Raw genomic sequence first — 21,533 nt, 5'->3', positions numbered from 1 at the left:
AGTGCTTTTGGTAGGGAAGCTGAATGAACAAAGTTAGCATTCTTTTAAATGTATAAATGTGTGTAATTTGTTATGTCTGAACCACAGTCTTCAAAGAAGGGGTTGTGAGAGATGTGTATGGACATTTAGGCAGTGTTAGCATCAATAAGGGCATGAATAATAGTATAAAAGGCTACATATAACAGCTAAGGGATCATTTTTCAGAAATATCTAGTCTTCTTCTAATAACAATGGAACACACAGCTTGGATAGGAAGAATAATTGTTGGTGTGACTCTGAACTAAAGCTGAAGATGTTGAGGAGTGGAAGAATATGAGATATATTTAAGAGTGTGATACAAAGAACTTGATAATTAGGTCCATAACATATTTGAATTTGATATGTATATAAAATATATATATATTTCTTTTGGCTTTATAAACAAGAGTTTTTTGAAGACAGACACAAGGAGTTCTGTTTGATTTGGACATTTTGAATTGAAATCCTGGTTGCAAGACAGTGGGTTGTAAGTATCTGATACTTGGTGAACTATGTAGGTCTGAGGTATAATTGTGAAAATAAACATATATGACACAATGTAGGCTAAGTGTTTTGAGTGATAGATAGCTAGATAGGTAGCTGTCATCTAGTTGCCTCACACTTATGATGACCCCATGTACAACAGCACAGAATGTTACTGGGTCCTGCATCATCCTCACTATCACAGACATTTCCCAGTCCTTTGTTATGGCTATTTTACCAATCCATGTCATGGGCCATCTCTGTTTCCCTTGGCGGCACTCTGCTTTACCAAACCTGATGTCATCCTTCATAAAATAATGCCTTTTGATGATATGTCCAAGGAATCCAGTCAGACTGTGGTCTGATGTGATACATCAGACTTTCATTACCTTAAGAGTGATTTGCTGTTGTTGTTGTTAGTTGTCATTGAGTCAGCTCCCATTCCTCACTATATTTTGTACAATAGAAGGAAACACTGCCCAAATCTATGCCATCCTCAAAATTCCTGCTATGTCAGAGCCCATCATTGCAGCCAATTTGCCAATCCATCTCATTGAGGATCTTGCTCATTTTTGTTGACCGTCTGTGTTACCACACATAATGTTCTTCTCTAGGGCCCTCTTGATAATATGTTCAAAGTATGTGACATGAACGTTCACCATTATCTCTTCTAAGGACCATGATGTCTATACTTCCAAGTCTAATTTGTTCATTCTTCTGGAAGTCCTTGGTATAGTCAATATTCTTAGCCAATATCATAATTCAAATGCATCAATTATTCAATCTTTCTTATTCATTGTCTAGATTTCACATGCATGAAAATACCATTGCCTGAGTTCATGTTGTTTTTAGGGGCAGTTGACTCATCTCCTACTCATAGCAACCCTATGCACAGCAGAAAGAAACACTGCTTGGTCCCGTGCCAGCTTCGCAGTCCTTGCTATACTTGAGCCCATTACTACAGCCACCGTTTCAGTCCATCTTATTGAGGGCCTTCCCTTCTCCCATTGACCCTCCACATTACCAAACATGACATCCTTCTCCAGGGTATGGTCTCTTCTGATAACATGACCAAAGTAGGTGAGAGGAAGTCTGGCCATTCTCACTTCCAAGGAACATTCTGGCTGCACTTCCTCCAGGACAGATTTGTTAGTTCTTTTAGCAGTCCATGGTACTTTCAGCATTCTTTGCCCTCACCACAACTCAAAAGCATCAACTTTTCTTCGGTCTTCCTTCTTCATTGCTCAGCTCTCACATGCATATGTGGTGATTGAAAATATCATGGCTTGTGTCAGGTGCACTTTAGTACTCAAGGAAACATCTTTGCTACTCAGCACTTGAAAAAGGTTCTTTACAGCGAACTTGCCCAGTGCTATACATTGTCTGGTGTCCTGGCTGCTGCGTCCATTGGCATCGATTGCAGAACCAAGCAATGTGAAGTCTTTGACAACTTCAATCTTTTCTCCATATATCATGATGCGGCCTATAGGTCCAGTTGTGAGGATTATTGTTTTCTTTATATTCAGCTGTAATCCCTACTACAAACTGTATTCTTCAACCTTCATAAGTAAATATTTCAAATCATGCTCACTTTCAGCAAGCAAAGTTGTGTCAAAATTGTGTCACCATATCGCATGTTAATAGTGATTCTTCCTCCAAACTTGATGCCATGTTCTTTTTCATATAGTCCAGATTTTCAGATTATTTGCTCAATATACAGATTAAATAAGTATGGGGAAAGGATACAACCCTGACGCAATTCCTTCTTGATTTTAAACCATACAGTATCCCCTTACTCTATTTGAATGACAGCATCCTGGTCTATGAACAGGTTCGTCATGAATACAATTAAGTGTTCTGGAATTCCCATTCTTCTGTTATCCACAGTTTATTATGATCCACACAATCAGATGCTTTTGCATAGTCAGTGAAACGTGGGTAAACATCTTTCTGGTATTCTTTGCTTTGAGCCAAGATCCATCTGACATCAGCGATGATATCCCTTGTTGCACATCCTCTTTTGAATCCAGCTTGCACCTCTGGAACTTCTCAGTCAATATACTGCTGAAACTGTTTTTTAATTATCTTCAGAAAGATTTTACTTGCATGCAATATTAATGATATTGTTTGATAATCTCCACATTGTATGGGATCAACTTTCTTTGGAATGAGTAGACATCTATTTCTTCCTGGTATTTGACCAGGTAGCTGTCTTCCAAATCTCTTGGCATAACTGATGATGGCATAATTGATGATGCCTCCGAAGGGGCATCCGTTTGTTGAAACATTGCAATGGGTATTCCGTCAATTACTGGATCCTTGTTCTTTTCCAGTTCCTTCAGTGCAGCTTCAACTTCTTCCTTCAATACCATTGGTTCTTGATCATATGCCACCTCCTGAAATGGAGGAACATCAACCAGTTCTTTTTGGTACAGTGACTCTGTGTATTACTTCCATCTTCTTTTGATGCTTCCTGCAGCATTCAATATTTTTCCCATAGAATATTTCAATATTGCAAATCGAAGCTTAAATATTTTTCCTCAGTTCTTTCAGCTTGAGAAATGCTGAGCAGGTTCTTCCCTTTTCATTTTCTTACTCCAAATCTTTGCCCATTTCATTATAGTAATTGGCTTCGTCTGCTCAAGTTCTTTGAAATCTTCTGTTCAGCTCTTTTATCTTGTCATTTCTTCCATTTGTTTTGGCTATTCTCTACTCAAGGGCAAGTTTTAGAGTCTCTTCCAACAACCATTTTGGACTTTTCTTCTTTTCTCATCTTTTTAATGACCTCTTGCTTTCTTCATGGATGATATACTTAATGTCATCCTACAATTCTGTTTTTTGGTCATTGATGTTCAATGCATCAAATGTATTCTTTCAGTGGTCTCTAAATTCATGATGGGTATATTCAAGGTCATATTTTGGCTCTCATGGACTTGTTTTAATTGTCTTTAACTTTAAATTGAACTTCCATATGACCATTTGATGGTCTGATCCACAATCAGCTCCTGGCCTTGTTTTGGCTGAAGATATTGAGCTTTTCCATTGCCTCTTGCACAGATGTAGTCATTCTGATTCCTGTGTATTCCATCTTGTGAAATCCATGTGTATAGATGCTGTTTGTGTTGTTAAAAAAGGTATTTTCAATGACTAAGTCATTGGTCTTGCAAAATTGTATCATGCAATCTCCAGCATTATTTCTATCATCAAAGGCCAAATTTACCAACTACCAGTGATTATTCTTTGTTTCCAACTTTTGCATTCCAGTCATCCATGATAATTAACACATCTTGATTGCACATTCAGTCAATTTCAGATTGTAGAAGTTGAAAAAAATCTTCAGTTTCCTCATCTTTGGCTTTGGTGGTTGGTGCATAAATTTGAATAGTAGTCGTATTAAATGTTCTTCCTTGTATGTGTATGGATATTTTCCTATCACTGAGAGCCTTATACTTCAGGACATATCTTGAAACATCCTTTATTATGATGAATGCCACACCATTCCTCTTCAAATTGTCATTCCCAACATAGTAGATCATATGGTTGTTTGATTCAAAATGGCCAAAACCAGTTCATTTAAGCTCACTAATGCCTAGGATATCAATCTTTATGACAACTTTCAATTTTCCTAGATTCATATTTCAAGCATTCCATGTTCCAGTTATTAATGGATGTCTGCAGCTGTTTCTCCTCAATTTGAGTCATGTCACATCAGCAAATCTAGGTCTCGAAAGCTTTACTTTATTCGTATGAGTAAGGTTCATTCTACTCTGATGATGCAGCTCTTTCACAGTCATTTTGAGAGCCCTCCATCCTACGTGGCTTGTCCTCCTGCACTGTATTGCAGTGTTTCCAGGCTATTCTAAAGTTGTGCAGTAATGTATCAGTGTTTCTGTGCTATTCATAAGGTTTTCACTGGCCAAACCTTTGAGAAGTGGATGACCTCTTCCTTCTTCCCAGTCTGTCTCAGTCTGCAAGCCACACTGTGCACTGTGTGCAATTCCACTGGCTTTTGAAACATCAGTGACCCAGCATAATGCCTCACAGCAACACAGATGCACAGTATGACAAACACACAGAGAAGTTTATCTCCCTTAACTGTTCAAAAGTCCTCCACCCTCCCTGGCCTGAGTTATGTTCACCTCATATATTTGTCCTCAAAGTTCAAAGTGAACACTTTAAACGGGTCTTTTGCAGCCTATTTGTCCAGTGGAATACATGATTTGACTTCTTGACTGCTATTTATTTATTTGCAGTGGGTGTTTTCAATGCAATATCGCATTAAATTTCTTGATTGGCACTTCCATGGGTGTTGATTGTTGGTCCAAATACAGTGAAATCCTTAACAACTTCGGTCCTTTCTCCACTAATCATGTTCTTGCTTATTTATTGGTACAGCTGTGAGGTTTTATTTATTTATGTATGTATGTTGAAGTGTTATCTATACAGAAGTCTTGATCTTCATCAGTAAGTGGTTCATGTCCTTTTCACTTTTGACAAGGTTGGCTATGTCATCTGCATATTGTAGTTTGTTAATGAGTCTTCCTCCAATCCTGATGCTGTGTTCTTCTTCATATCATCCAGATTCTTTCATTAGTTGCTCAGCATACAGATGGAATAAGTATGGTGAAAGGATACAGCTCTAACATACACCTTTGTAGATTTTAAACCAGGCAGTATCCCTTTATTCTGTTTGAACGACAGCTTCTTTGTCTCTTTAGATGAGCACAATTTAGTGTTCTGGAATTCACAATCTTCCAAATATTATCTATAATTTGCTAATTACCTTTAAGGTAATAAAATGCAGGTAAGCATATTTCTGGTATTCTCTGCTTTCAGCCAAGATCAATTTGACATCAGCTATAATATTCTTTGTTTTACATCCACTTCTGAATTCAGCTGAAATTTCTGTCAGTTTCCAGTCGAGGTACCAGTGCTACTGTTTTTGAGCTACCTTCAGCAAAAATGTACTTGTGTGACATTAATGATGTTGGATAATATTTACATTCTATTGGTTCACCCTTCTTTGGAATTGGCTCAAATATGTATCTCTTCCAGTTGATTGGCCAGGTAGCTGTCTTCCAAATTGCTGGACATAGATGACTGAGCGCTTCCAGCATTGAATACATTTATTGAAATATCTCAATCAGTGTTATGTCAATTCCTGAAGTCTTGTTTTTCACCAATGACATCAATGTAGTTTGGTCTTTTTTCTTCAGTACCATCAGTTCTTGATCATATTGATCATATAATACCTCCTGAAATTGTTAACCATCAACCAATTCTTTATGGAACAGTGATTCTGTGTATTCCTTACATTGTCTATAATGCTTCCTGAGTTTTTATATGTTTTGTCCATAGAATCCTTCAATGTTGCAGCTCAAAGCTTGAAGTTTTCTTTAGTTCTTTCAGTTTAAGAAATACCAAAGATGTTCTTCCTTTTTTTTTTTTTTTGTAACTCCAGGTCTTGGCACATTTTGGCACATTTCATTATACTAGTTTATTTGGTCTTCACCATCTGGCTTTTGAAATTTTCTGCTCTGCCCACCCCATCATATCTTCTATTTGCTTTAGGTACTCTCTGCTCAGCAGTAGGTGTCAGAGTCTCTTCTGACATCCATTTTGGTCTTTCCTTCCTTTCTTGTTTTTAATGACCCTTTTCTTTCTTCATATATGATGTCCCTGATTTCATCCTACCACTCTTCACATCTATCCAGAAGTACAGTTCTGGCAGTGATAGGACAATATCCATATAGAAAATAAGACTGGTTAATCTGACTATTATGCAAAGTAATGCACCAACATTAATGCCAAAGATGAAGAAATTATAGATTGTTACCAAGTTCTCCAGTCTGAAATTGACCAAACATGCAATCAACATGAATAGATAATTACTATTGATTGGGATGTGAAGGTTGGAAACAAAGAAGGATTGGTAGTTGGCAAGTATTTCCTTGGTGTTAGAAATGATGAAGGAGATTGTGTGATAGAATTTCAATACCATTGAATTATTAAGTGGAAATATCTTTTCTCAACAACATAAATGGCAACTATGTACACGGACCTCCCCAGATGGAACATAAAGGAACAAAATTCACTACATCTGTACAAAGACACATTGGAGAAGGTCAGTATCATCCAGCTGCACATAGCCAAAGGCCAATTGCTCAAATCCAAGTTCAAGTTGAAGCTGAAGAAAATTGAAACCTCAAAGTGGTAGGTATGGATAAATATGCATTTTCCCAAATGTGATGATATATGTAATTCTCTAAAAAAAATAATGTCCTTAGTAATTATATGGAAGTCCACTTGGAACTCTGGAGATATTCCAGTGAAAAGTTGCTTTACATTAAACTATTTAGCATTTTGCGTAATGAGATTATAAAGCCCCTGTGTGTTACACTGTCCTTTAAAATAAACTTGGGCTATATTCCTATATGAGATGTAGAAATAGATAGTTATAAAACTAGATGTACAGATGGGTTTTGGCTCAACTAGGCTGCTAAGCACATACATATTTAATTAATCAAGTACAGAGTTTGGCGTGTGAGACAAACACCTCAAACTTCAGGTGAGATACAATATAAAGAGCTGCGTACCTAGCAGAATGCAATATGTTTATGAATTACTAAACTTTCTCTTGCTCTCTCCCACTCTTCCTTACTCTTCTATGTTACTATACATCACAATCGTGTGCATCTATTAGAGTGCCAATTAACTTGGAGACAATTTGAAAGAAATGTATCACGATGGATTCCTTAGTCACTGGGGATCAATGGTGATTCTCTAAAATCTTTACCATGCTGCTTTTCTCAATGACAGAACAGGAAATTAAGCAATCCTATAGTGTCTCGTTTTGGTCTAATTTAGCTTAAATGCCCAAAGCTAAGTTAGTGATCATATTTCCGGTGCTCACAAATTTAGGTTTCTATGTTTCCTCTGGTGAGTGTCTTCAATTCCAAAAGCCTTGATAGTTTGACAGTGCCTGGTGTGACTTTCAGTTCTCCTCCCCTTTTCCTAAATGCCCATTTAGCATTGTATAATTTCCTTAACTATGCCACAGTTTCCTCCAAGGAGCTGTAACTTGTTTTTAATTTCTTCCTGTTAAACTCATTAAACAATATCTTTTACACATTATACTGTGGAATGGTTTATAAACATGTATAATTGTGTAGTTTTTCTTAAAGCAAGTATTGTTTGAGATTATTATGTAGCATGGAGATGTTCCAATAAGATTGCAGACAAAGCAAATAAAAAATTAACCTAATGATAGGCTATTCTGTTGGTTCATATATGTGGGGTTTTTCTTTCTGAACTTTAGAAAAGTAGAGCATTTTCCCTCCTGCTGTGAATGGAAGTAAGGGCAGCGAACAAAGGATAAAGATAAATTACAAACGTTTCAACCTCATTTTAATCACAAACATATAGTAACAATAAAATAGCAGATGTTTTTGCCAAGCACAACCTGGAAGTAAGCAGTTTGCCCTCAGTGCCCTCCCTCTTGTGTCCTGGCATTGCTTTTCCTAGTCCTTGCAGAAGTCACCCTGTCACACGTCTCACTTTGCCTATTCTACATCTGTTTTCTAAAGTCTCCTACTTAAGTTGAGCGGTCAGTTATTTCTAGTTCTACTGAACGAACCTATCCTGTTTTCAATATTCAAATGCAGGGGTATTATTGATCAAAATTTTAGTAGCAGAATGACTGAAATATTTCAGTCTGAGTACTAAAAATCCAGCAGTATGTCAACATTATGTGAAACCTTTCATAATGAAAGTTCAGATGTTGTGTGCCATTGTCGCAACAGTCTCCCAGTCAACATTTTTAAGTAGCCATGTATTTTACCCAATCCGAGGGAAGCCTTTTTACATTATCACATTCTAGATTTTTGCTTCCTTAATACAGCTTTCTCTATGTGATAAAGAAATAACCAATTACCTCTCTCCACCTCACATTCATCCCTTTGTGTTTAAGTGGGTAACCAAACCAAGAATACACTCACCAGCGAGAAATATTTATCAGGTCTAGACATTAAAAGAGAAGCAGATGATTCAATCTGACACCTGGGAATGAACTTAAAACAACTATAAATTGGAATTGATGGGATAGCACACCACATAATTAAAGCTCCATCAACTGTAAGATGAAAAATAAGCAGCATGCAAATAGATGTCTTTAAGAAGGGAGTGAAACTGAAGGTGGGTGACAGGCTCCACTTGGCTTCTGTCAGTGTCAGCATAAAAATCTATGCTGCCTTTCTAGTTTCCCTCCTGCTGTTCTCCCTGCATGGTAAACACCTTGGGAAGGAGACATGCCAGCACTCAAATTGTTCTTAGTTTGCTTAAAAACTCAAGTACTTGTGTTCAACAGGCTACTCTTGGAAGAAATGAAAGAGTATAAATAAATAGCTCTTTCAAACATATAAAATACAGACATGCACTTTAAAAAATTTAAAATAGACCCAGTGAATTTTGTTCTCCAATTTTTTCTGGGCATGAATAATTCCAATGAAAGGTTTTGCAAATTATATGAGGCACTACACAAGCATGTATTGAATGGATTTGTTACTAAATGTGTCATATGATCAAAACAATCAGATATGCAGTGTATTTAATATATATACATACATGTTAAATACTCACACTGCATATTTGATTGTTTTAATACAACTTTACACACACATGTGTATACATGTGTATATATATATATATATATATATATTTATAAAATGTTGTTGCTGTTAGATGCCATCAAGTTGGTGCTGACTAATAGTGACTAAAGGAGCTCTGGCAGCATAGTGCCTAAGGCACTTGAGTGCTAACCAGAAGGCTGGCAGTTCAAACCTCCAGCCACTCCTCAGAAGGAAAGTTAGGCAAGCTACTTTTGTAGTGATACCGCCTCAGAAACCCAAGGAGGGGTCGCTATGAGTCAGGTCTGACTCAGCAGCACATAACAACAAACACCAATAGTGACTCTATGTACAACAGAATGAAATCTTGCCCTGTTCTGTGCCTTCTTCACAACACTTTCTAAGCCCTTAGTTGCAGCCACTTTGTCAATCCATCTCATTGAGGGTCTTCTTTTTGATTGAACTTCTAACCACAAGTTGATTTCCTTATCCGAGGACTGGTCCTTCCTGATAACCTGTCCAAAGTACGTGAGACAAAGTTTTACCATCCTTGCTTCCAAGGAACATTCTGACTGTTCCTTTTCCAAGGCACTCATTCTTCTGGAAGACTATGGTTTAATCAATAATGCTTCATCAACAACATCATTTATATCAATTGACTATTCTTCAGCTTTTTCTTATTAATTGTCCAGCTTTTGCATGCATATGAGGCAACTGAATATACCATAGCTCATTGGGTCAGGAATCTTAGCCCTCAAATTCATAACTTTGCTTTTTAACACTTTAAAGAGTCTTTTGCAGCAGATTTGACTATTCTTTCCGCGGGTGTTGATTGTGGACCCAAGTCCATGAATGCTTGATGATCTCAATGTTTTTTTCATTTATTATTATCTTGATTGTTGATGCAGTTGGGATGATTTATGTTTTCTCAAGGGAGCTCTGGTGGCATAGTGCCTAAGGCGTTTGACTGCTAACCAGAAGGCTGATAGTTCAAACACACCAGCCACTCTTCAAAAGGAAGACTGAGCAATCTACTTCCTTAGACATACCTCCTGTGAAACACAAGGAGGAGTCACTATGAGTCAGAATCGACTCAATGGCAGTGAGTTTGTTCTTTTTGGTTTTAGGTAGAGATGAGGAGCCTTAATGGCACAGTGGTTAAGTGCTTGGTTGATAGCCAAAATGTAGGCATTTCAAACCAATCAACAGCTCCATGGGAGAAAGATGTGTGTCTGCTGCAATAAACATGTACAGCCTTAGAAAAATTACAGGGTCACTAAGTCAGTACCAACTCAATGGAAATGGCTTTAATTTGGTTTGGTTTGGAGTATTGAGTTGTAGTCCATACTGAAGGCTGCATTTTTTTAAACCTTCATCAGTAAGTTCTTCAAGTCTTCTTCACTCTCATCAAGTGACACTGTGTCAACCTGCATATTGCAGGTAATTAATGAATCTTCCACCAGTCCTCATACAAAGTAATTTTTCATATTTCCAGCTTCTCAGATTATTTGCTCAGAATTTATATAGATGGCATAACTATGGATGGAGGCTATAACTCTGACACATACCTTTCCTGATGTTAAACCATGCAGTATCCTCTTGTTCTTTTTGAATGGGTGCCTCTTGGTACAGGTACAGATTCTCATGATCACACTTAAGTGTTCTGGAATTCCCATTCTTTACAATGTTACAATATTTTATGATCCAAACAGTCAAATGCCTTTTCATAGTCAATAAAACACATAAACATCTTTCTGTTATTCTCTGCTTTCAGCCAAGATCCATCTGACATTTACCATGATATTCTTCTTTCATGTCTTCTTCTGAATCTACCTTGAGTTCTGGCAGTTCCCTGTTGATGTAGTGCTACAATATTTCTGTATTATATTCAGCAAAATTTTACTTGTGTGTGATATTAATGATTCTGTGCAATGATTCTCACATTCTGTTGCATCACCTTTCCTTGGAAGGGCACAAATAGCCAGGCACTTGTCTTCCAAATTTCTTGGTATAGACAAGTGAGCATTTCTAGCACTGCATCCATTAGTTGAAATATTTCAATGGATATTTGTTAAATTCCTGTGAACTTTTTTTTTTTTTTTTTCCATTAATTCCTTCAGTTCAGCATTGACTTCTTCCTTCAGTACCATCAGTTCTTGACCATATCCTACCTCCTGAAATGGTTGAATGTTAACCAATTCCTTTTGGTACTATGACTGCATTTCTTCCATCTTCATTTGACGATTCCTGCATTGTTCATTAGGAGCTCTCATGACATAGTGCCTAAGGCATATTTGACTGCTAACCAGAACGCTGGTGGTTCAAACCCACCAGCCACTCTTCAGAAGGAAGATCGGGCAATCTACTTCCATAGTTATACTGCCATTTGTATAGGTCTTGTTATTTTTTTTATTTAATATGCTTAACTGATCCCTACTTGAGAAAACATTAATGTGACTGGATTTCACATAGACTCTAGATTTAGAGAATAGGCTATAATGACCCTGATGGTGTTACTAGAAATCAAACTATACAAAGCTTTATAAAAAAATGATTTTAAGAATTTATCTTACCGTCAATAAAAACATCTTTAAGTGCTCTAAGTAAAGAATGAATATAATATTTGTATTTTACAATGGTTACTTTTGCAACAGTGTGATCAATCAAGGTGCTAGTTCTATATTTTATAGCGTGTTATCTTCAAGAAGTTCTTGAAGTAACCACGTTTGGATTGTTGACATTCTGTGCTAGAAGCGTGAAGAAACAGCTGCATATCAAAAGGAAGAGGAAGAATTTGCCAGTAAATAACTATAGGGTAAATTCTTCATAAAGAAGAAATGTATATTAAATATTGAGGTAAGATATATCTTAGTATGTTGGTAAAAACAAGGAAGATCAGCGGGACCAGAGAGTATTATTCAAGGGAAAGATTGACAGGACAGAGAAGCCCAATTATAAAACTGGCTTAAGGATGATTATTTGTCTTTAATACAATGAGAATGGTTGAAGCCTTCTAGAGCTTTGAATAAGTATTGATAAGATAAATACTTTCAAAGGAGTAATATGGTAGCAGTGTCAACTGAGATTGTCTGAGAATGGATTGGACTTGGCTGAGTTCTTCCAGTTTACAAAAATCTGTTTGGTGGTTAAGGAGCCCGAGTGGCGAGTGGTACTTGGCTGCTAACAAAAGGGTTGATGGTTTGAACCCACCAATCTCCCTGCAGGAGAAAAGATGACAATTAGCTTCCATAAAGATTACAGCTTTGGAAACTTATGAAGCCATTCTACTCTGTCCTATAATGTCACTAAGTGTCAGAATCATGTGGCAATGGATTATTCTGTGACTATTACACTTAGAGCTCTTAGTGTTAAGAAGCAAAGATGTTGGTCCAAAACCCATTAAATGGGGAAGAGACAGCCTCTTTAACAAATGGTCCTGGCAAAACTTGATATCCACCTGCAGAAAAATGAAACAAGACCCATACCTCACCCCATATGCAAAAACAAACTCAAACTGTATCAAAGACTTAAAGATAAAACCCAAAGCTATAAAATTAATCAAAGATCAAATAGTGGCAAATTTCCTAATGTTATCATGGTGGTCACAGATCCTTCCCATATATCTCACCCCTTACCCACATCAGTGTGTGGGCCCTAACTAGCCCAAAATTAATCCCTCCTCTTTGCTCTAATTTACAGCATAAATAGACTGTCAAGCATAACCCAGAATGTGCAGGAGATAGAAGAGAAGCTAGATGAATGGGATCTTTTGAAAATTAAATTCTTATGCACATTGAAAGACTTCATCAAAAGGGTAAAAAGAAAACCTACACATAGGGAGAAAATATTTGCCTATGACCTATCTGATAAAGAACTTATCTCCAAAATCTACATCAACACCTCAACACCAAAAAGACAAATAACTCAATTCACAAATGGACAAAAAGCTTGAACAGACACTTCACCAAAGAAGATATACAGGCAGCCAACAAACACATGAGAAATTGCTCATGATCATTAATCACTAGAGATGCAAATCAAAACAACAATGAGATATCATCTCACCCCAGCAATAATAGCAAAGTTCAACAGGTCATAAAATAACAAATGCTGGCCAGGTTGTAGAGAGATTGAAACTCTTGTGCACTGCTGGTGGGACTGTAAAATGCTACATCCATCATGGCAAATCGTATGATGTTTCCTTAAAAAAGTGAAAATAGAAGTACCATTTGAGCCAGCAATTCCATTACTAGGAATATATTCTAAAGAGGGGAGTGCACAAACAGACATATGTACACCTATATTTATCGCAGCACAATTCACTATAGCAAAGAGATGGAAACAACCTAAATGCCCATTAATGGTTGACTGGATAACAAAATTATGGTATATGTACACAATGGAATATTATGCCACATTGAAGAACAATGAGGGGTATGTGAATCATCTCACAACATGGATGAATTTGAAGGACATTATGTTGAGTGAAATAAGTCAATTGCAGAAAGACAAGTACTGTATGAGTCCATTACTGTAAAAAGATAAAGAAGGTTTGCTTGGGAAAGGGAACTCACTTTGTAGATTACTGGGATGGGGGGCAAAGAGGAGGGATTAATTTTGGGCTAGTTAGTGCCCACACACTGATGTGGGTAAGGGGTGAGATATATGGGAAGGATCTGTGACCACCATGATAACATTAGGAAATGGGAGGACACTGAATTGTGCACATAAAAGATAGATGACACATGCTAATACCAATCAATGTACTACCATTAACACCAAACACTAGTCTACGGATGAACACATAAATACCTGAGAGGATCAGATGGGGTCAGTGAACAGGAGTATACTCTAGACCAAGGATTGATTCAGCTGAAGTTAGTCTTGCACAGACACCAGTGATACAAAGGACCTGCAGTCCTTACAGAAACAATAGAAGACAGACAGAGTAATAATCCCTCACAGACATCCAGACACTATGGGAGAGAGATCCAATAGATGTACCATCTCAGGACCATAGTACTGAGGGGTGCCAGACTCAATTGGCACAATAAAATACATATAAGCCAGTTCTGTATCCTACATTGGAGAGTAGTGACTGGGATCTTAAAAGCTTTCAAGCAGCCATCTAAGATGCAGCTAATGGTCTTCTAGTGTTGGAAGTGAAGAAGAATGCAAAAATAAATGAATAAATAATGTTTTTGGAAGCAATCAGTCATAGGACACGATGGCCCTGGAGACCAGAAAAACTAGATGGTGCCCAGCTACCAATGCCAACCACTCAGGAGAGGATCAAATCTGGAGATCCTGGACAGAGTGGGAGGGAAAATGTGGAAAAAAATCTAAAAATTCAACAATAACCAGAATTACTAGTCAGATGAAATCTTGTGAGACCCACAATACTATGGCCCTGGAATACATTCTGTGCCTGGAATAAAACGCTCCCCCAGGAGCTGGCTCTCAGCTCAGTAGTTAACAACATGTACAAGCAGATCACTCAACCCAGGATGATGTACCCATGTACTCTATGGTAATAGATTCCTTAGAGCAATCGACCATGGGGCACCGGAGGACCAACATTCAAATTGAGGAAATACAGGACAAACAAGAGAAAGGTTACTGGGTAGGGAGAGGAGGAGACTGGGTTAGGGTTGGACATGGTAAATGGGGAGTGAAATTAAATGTACATGTAATGAATTTAAAACAAACATTTAAAATAAAAAATAAAAAATAAAAGCAAAGATGTCACTTCAAAGACTAAGGTATGCTTAACTAAAGCCATGATATTTTCAGTCACCTCATATACCTTTGAAAGCTGTACAATAAATAAGGAAGAGTGAAAAAGAATTGTGATTTTGAATTGTGGTGTTGGCAAAAAATATCAATGATACCATGGACTACTAGAAGAATGAACAATTTATCCTGGAAGAAGTACAGTTAGATGGGTCATTAGAAGCAAGAATGCCCAGACTTCATCTCCCCTACTTTGGTCATGTTATCAGAAGGATATCATGCTTGGTAAAGTAGAGGGTCGACCGAAAGTGGGACGACTTCCCAACAAGACAGACTAACACAGTGGCTGCACGATGGGCTTGAGCACAGCAAGGATGGTAAGCATGGTGCAGGACTGAACGGTGTTTCCTTCTGTTGTACATATGGTGTCTGTAAGTCAGAGCTGGTGCACTGGCACCTAACAACAATAGCAGCGCATTTAGAGCTAGTCCTTAGGGTATTTCTGCAAAAGACCTCTTTAAAGATTAATAAAATAAAGATGCCACATTGATAACTATGGTGCAGCTGACTCAAGTCAAGATCTTTTCAATCATCTCATATGCATGTGGGAATTGGAAAATGAAAAAGGAATACAGAGTAAGAATTGGTGGATTAGAACTGTAGACTTTATGAAGAATGTTTAGCATACCATTGTGGTGGTTTAGTTATATGTCAACTTGGCTGGGCCTAGTTTTGAGTGGCTGGGCAGTTAGATGTAGTTATTCCCCAGGATGAGACTGGTAATCAAGTTCATGGTGGAATCTACTGAGAAAGCTGAGTAGCTGCCTTAGGGATGTGCTCTGCTTCCAGGATATAAGAAGACAGCTTTGAGAAAGATCTCTCAGCTTTCTGAGCACACTTGGGCCCTGGACCTAGATGAGTCCATTCAGCAGCATGCTTCATTCAGCAGCATGTTTCCTGCTGATCTTAGGACTGTATTTCTCTGGATTTGAAGTAGCGTCCTGCCATGTTCTTTGGTAATCTGTGGACTGTGCTATTTTATTTGTCAACCTTGGGTTTGTCAGCCTCAGCAGCTGCCTGAGCTAAGAGACACCTCCAACTCCAATAGACCAGAGCAAGTGACAGAGCTGAAGGCCAAAGTCGAGGGGCTTTCACCCAGCTGGCACTTTGAACTTGAACTTCTAGTCTACTATATTGTAGGAGAATAAATCCCTGTGAGTTTCAAGCCATTCACCTGTGGGATTTCTGTTGGAGCAGCACATGGTAACCCAAACAACCATAGACTGCCAAGATAATGAATAAATTAATTTTAGAAAGAATACAAGTATATTCCCTAGAACTGAGGATGGTGAGACTTTGACTCACTTACTTGGACATGTCATCAGAGAAGATCAATTGTTGGAAAAGAACATGGTTGGCACAATAGGTCAGTGAAAATGATGGAAGCCCTCAATAAGATCAATTGACACAATAGCTACAACAGTTGGCTCAAGCATATCAACAATCATGAAAATGGCAAAGAACCAAGTAAAATTTGCTCCTATTATACATAAGGTTTCCATGAGTTGGAACCAACTAGGGGGCAACTAACAATTACATAACAATACACTCAAATGGACACAATGAGAACATTATGGCAGAGCTTTTTATTGCATACTCATGGTACCTACAAACAAATAAATATCTGCTAAAATACCTGGCTGTAGTAGGTGATATGAGGAATTTTTGTGTTTAATGTTTTTAGTAATGGAGCTCTGGTTGTGTAGTAGTTAAAGCGTTCAGCTGCTAACAAAAATGTTGGCTGTTTGAACCCACTAGCTACTCTGCTGGAGAAAGATGAAGCAATCTGCTTCATAAAAATTTCTAGGCTTGGAAATCTATGGGAAAGTTCTATTTCTGTTCCATACGGTCACTAAGAGTCAGAGTTGACTCAATGACAGTGGGCTTGGGTTTTTTATTTTTTTGATTTTCAGTAAGGTCATTGCAAAGTTTCTGATGTTGCAACTGGGCAGTGATACTGGTCGAACTCTGGCCTTTAAAATGATTCACTGAAGTTCTAACTCCCAGTACTTATGAAGGAGATCTTCTTGCAAGAGAGGCTCTTTGCAGATCTTATTAGTTAACATGAGGCCATACTGGAGTAAGGTGGGTTCTAATCCAATCTGATTGGTGTCCTTTGAAAAAAAAAAGGGGGGGGGGAGGAGAAACAGGCAGACAAAAGACTCCATGTGAAGATGAATCTTCAAGCCAAGGAATACTTGGGTCTACCAGCATCTGGAAGAGACAAGAGAAAAATCTTCCCCTAGAGATTTCAGAGGGGACATGGCTCAAACAAACATGTTCATTTGAACTTCTGAATCAGTTGCCTCCAGAACTATGAGACACTGTATTTCTGATCTTATAATCCCCCAGTTTGTTGTATTCCGTTATTTATTATCTTAGGAAACTAATGCAAGCAAACACCTGAAGGCATATGAGTGAGCAAGATATCTGAATATCTAGGGGGAAACCTGTTCCAAAGATTGTTGTTGTTGTTGCTGTTGTTAGGTTCCATCAAGTTGGTTGTGACTGATGATGACTCTATAGACAACATTAAAAAAAAAAAAAAAAAAAAACCTGCCCAGTTCTGTTCCATCCTCGTATTCCTTGCTATGCTTGAATCGATCATTGCAGCAGCTGTGTCAATCCACCCTGTTGAGGTCTTCCCCTTTTCTTGCTGACCCTCTACTTTACCACACATGATACCTTTCTCCAAGGACTGGTCTCTTCTGACAATAAGACCAAAGCATGTGCCAGGAAGTCTGGCCATTCTCACTTCTTAGGAGCATTCCGCTTGTATTTCTTCCAAGACAGATTTGTTTGTTCTTCTGGCAGCACGTGGTATTTTCAATAGCTTTCACCAACACCACAACTCAAACACGTCAATTCCTCTTTGCTCTTCCCTATTTTTTGCACAGCCTTCACATACATGTAAAGGCCATTGAATGCTTCAAAGATAAGAAACAGCAAAATGGAAGATTCAAGATGAAAGGAGCCAAGGAATGAGTTGAGAGGTACTTTCAATAGTGTGTTACCAGAGATAGATGGAGAGAAAAGAAGAGAATCAATAGTACAGATTAAAAAGCATACTTCAAAGGGAAGAAACATAGAATTTCATGATGACTCCAAGGAAGTGACTTCTGAAATGGAATGGATGAGGTGGAATTGTCTCAGATTTGATAAACTGCATGATGACCATTGAGGGTACTGGGAAAACAGTTTTATGTGAGGAAAATTTAATGAGGAAATATATATGGGAAGATGAAGGCAATTAGTTTTGACCAGAAAACTCTGAAAAATCCAGTTTGGTGCAAATCTTCCAAGAAACTGGCTAAAGAGAGATACATTAGGGAAGATATACTGGGGCAAAAGCACGTCTGGTTAAGAGTTCTGCACTTTATTATGTATATTAAGGAGAATTACTTAAGGTTTATAGGCAAGAAGGTGCTATAATCTGAAGTGTGCTTCAGGTCGATTAATCTGTTGGTAACACATACTTTATGATCAAGTGCTAAAGCATAAATCCCATTAGCAGTAGAGGTTGTTCGAGCTGGAAGCACATGGAGGTAGGTGCATGCACCAGGAGCTCAGATAAATCCTTGTTTCCTGCGGAGTGGAGGGGAGTTTGTCAGAATTTAGTGCTTTTACGCTGATAGTGTGAAGGACATCTTCATATTTTTCCCACAGACTATCCTATGCTTCTCTTGTCACAAACAGAAATAGAATTCCTACCTCCTGTAACTGATTTCATGGGACGGTGTAACATTTTATGCTGCAAGTGAAATATACCAAGAGTAGTAAGTAACTAAATATAGAAAAATGAAAACAAGTAAATAGAATTTTTACTCTCTGTTCTGTGATTTGCTATGATTATATGGATATCTGCACTCAAAACTGATCTGTAGTTGCAAAAAAAAAAGACCTTTTTTTAAAGGCCAACATTCTTAATGATATTAAAAGTAAGTGTTCGTTTTTCATAACAGCATCCACAGACCTAAGCGCTGTTTCACTTTTCCCTAGTACTCAGTCTAAGGTTATCAGCATTATATGTATTAATTAGTTGTATGTATTAATTAGTTGACCTCTAATGTCAGGTTTATGATTTATATTCTCATATGTAGTTATCTTTGAATATTCTGTTGAGAAATCTAATTATCCATGCCCCTCTTTATTTCTCTCTCTTTCTCCTATATTTATATATCTGTATTCTTTTCTTTCCTTTCAGACACCATCCATCTTCGAGTTCTTGAATCCTCTCCAGTTGGCACAGCCATTGGAAGTGTAAAAGCAACTGATGCCGACACAGGGAAAAATGCTGAAGTAGAATACCGAATTATTGATGGTGACGGGACTGATATGTTTGACATCATAACTGAGAAGGACACACAGGAAGGGATCATAACTGTGAAAAAGGTACACAGCTTCAGTCTAAATCAGCATTTGTGTATTCAGATACTATAAATTTTATTACTGCACTATAAATGCATGCATTATCTACTGAAAAAACCATGGTCATATTCAAATGTAGTTCATACTGGGCATAAATAAGAGCCATATAAAACAAAAGAGCTATTCCGAAATGTTGACCAGTTTTTTTTTTGTTGTTGTTGTTGGTGGTGGTGGTTGAATCATGACATAAGAGTTTTATAAACTTTCAAGGGCAAGTTAATATATGTGGCATCGTTTTTCTGAGGCATGCTAATAAGGGACCACAGAAATAGCATTATAATCTCCAAAATAAAATTAATCAATAGCTAATAATAGTGATACATCTAGTTGGAAGCATAAAGAATGATATGCCATCTTTCCAGATGTAAGAAGAAATAACTAGAATGCCTAATAAAAGCAGACAGCCTGAATTGGAACATAATTTAATTGTTCATATTTTCCCGTTTGCTATATAAATTAAACTTTTCTGCTAGCATATTCTCAGTGAAACCATTTAAAGGTAAGCAGTTTTAAATAGTAGAGTCGGTACCACAGTAATGCCAGAAGACCAAGGCACGTTAAAATTTAGATCTTATTGAAATGTCATGCACACTCTATTGGGATAAAGTAACCACTGAGGCCCTGGTTACTCACCAAAAATTATCCTAGGATTTTATTGCTAATTAAAAGGCATACAGCTGTTATTAAAGGGACAGTGATGAGCAAAGAGGAAGCAGGAAGCAATTTTCTTCTCCTTTTTTATCACTTGGAAATAATACAATATTGAGAATTCTCCTTCTCAGCATACAACAATAAGGGAGTCTCTTTCAACAAGTATTTTCTCTGTTAACAACACATGTCTTTTAGAATGGGTGCAAAGTGGGGGACTTGATTTTTTTTTTTTTTGCTTGTGATAGTTAAACTATACCAATACTAAAGTTCTTTTTGTTGTTGTTGCCAAATATAACAGTGTTATCCAGTAGCTATCAAAAACACCTCTTTTGTCTTTATTCAAGATTTTCCTTATCTTGAATGTTTCATATAACTTCTGAAAATTTCATATAACTCATAAAAATTTTATATATGTCACACCATGAGTCCATCAAACTGAACAGAAATGTAACATGGCTTTTAAAAGGAAACTGATGTTTTTGCTTAGAAAAATTGTAGCAATAGCCCAAACCTTAATGCACACACACACACACACATTTTCACCTATATACACACAAACTCTGCCAATCCATTTTTTTAATGAGTCATCACTGCTTTTAACATTCTCTACAATTTTTCCAACATTCAAAATGTCATTTTCCTCTATTCTGAAATATTATATAGTTGATAAATATATGTAAAATATTTATTCCTAACTGATATGTAGACAATATGTTTCTCTTGTGTTACTTTTTTTTTGGTATTTATAGTCAACATGCAACTTGACAGTATTCCCATTGTAATCACACTATTCAGTCAGGCTTTAAAAACTGTACTGTTACTTAGTGGGATATTATAATCTTATTTCTCTCACTAATTGGATGAATTATTATCTTGTATAGCCTCTTGATTATGAGAGCCGAAGGCTTTATACTCTGAAGGTTGAAGCAGAAAATACCCACGTGGATCCACGTTTCTACTACCTCGGACCATTTAAAGATACAACAATTGTGAAAATCTCCATTGAAGATGTGGATGAACCCCCTGTTTTTAGCAGATCCTCCTATTTGTTTGAAGTTCATGAAGATATTGAAGTGGGCACAATCATTGGTACCGTAATGGCCAGAGACCCAGATTCTACTTCTAGTCCCATTAGGTAATTTTCCTTCTGTATTATGGTAAAAAGAGTAAGAATTGGAATAAATATTGTGAATTTGCATTTAAAACATGTAATATAATGAATGATGAAAGAGTCTGTCCAGAATTTGTAGATTAATTTGGTGAGCAGAGGCTTTTTAAGTAAATTATATCTGGATAGTTCTGTGTAGGCATCTGTAAGCTTTTTAATTTACTTCAGTTTTTATACCACTTTAAACCTGAAAACTGGCCTGTGTCATCTCTTTCTCTCCTGAAGTTATTTGATGTTCTGACACCTGGTGTAGAACAAATACATCATATAAGTGATACAGTTTCAATGCAACTAAATCACTATATTGGTGAGTTCAGACTACTAAATAATGTGTGATGTTAAAATAAATTTTAGCAGTTAAATCCATT

General features: G+C 37.2%; 1 protein-coding gene across 1 annotated transcript in view; it reads left to right on the top strand.

Annotated features, from left to right (window-relative positions):
• Positions 1-21,533, top strand: part of LOC103212174 (cadherin-10-like) — a 315,162-nt gene that overhangs the window by 70,145 nt on the left and 223,484 nt on the right. The window contains exons 5-6 of the mRNA XM_007958185.1: positions 19,123-19,310; positions 20,879-21,132. Coding sequence (XP_007956376.1) covers positions 19,123-19,310; positions 20,879-21,132 — 442 coding nt within the window. The remainder of the gene's footprint in view (positions 1-19,122; positions 19,311-20,878; positions 21,133-21,533) is intronic.

This window comes from Orycteropus afer, unplaced genomic scaffold (genome assembly GCF_000298275.1).
Source record: "Orycteropus afer afer isolate SDZICR_OR568_19922 unplaced genomic scaffold, OryAfe1.0 scaffold00864, whole genome shotgun sequence".
Classification (NCBI taxonomy): domain Eukaryota; kingdom Metazoa; phylum Chordata; class Mammalia; order Tubulidentata; family Orycteropodidae; genus Orycteropus; species Orycteropus afer.
Note: the sequence above shows the minus strand (reverse complement) of the source record. Positions and strands in the feature narration are given on the sequence as shown.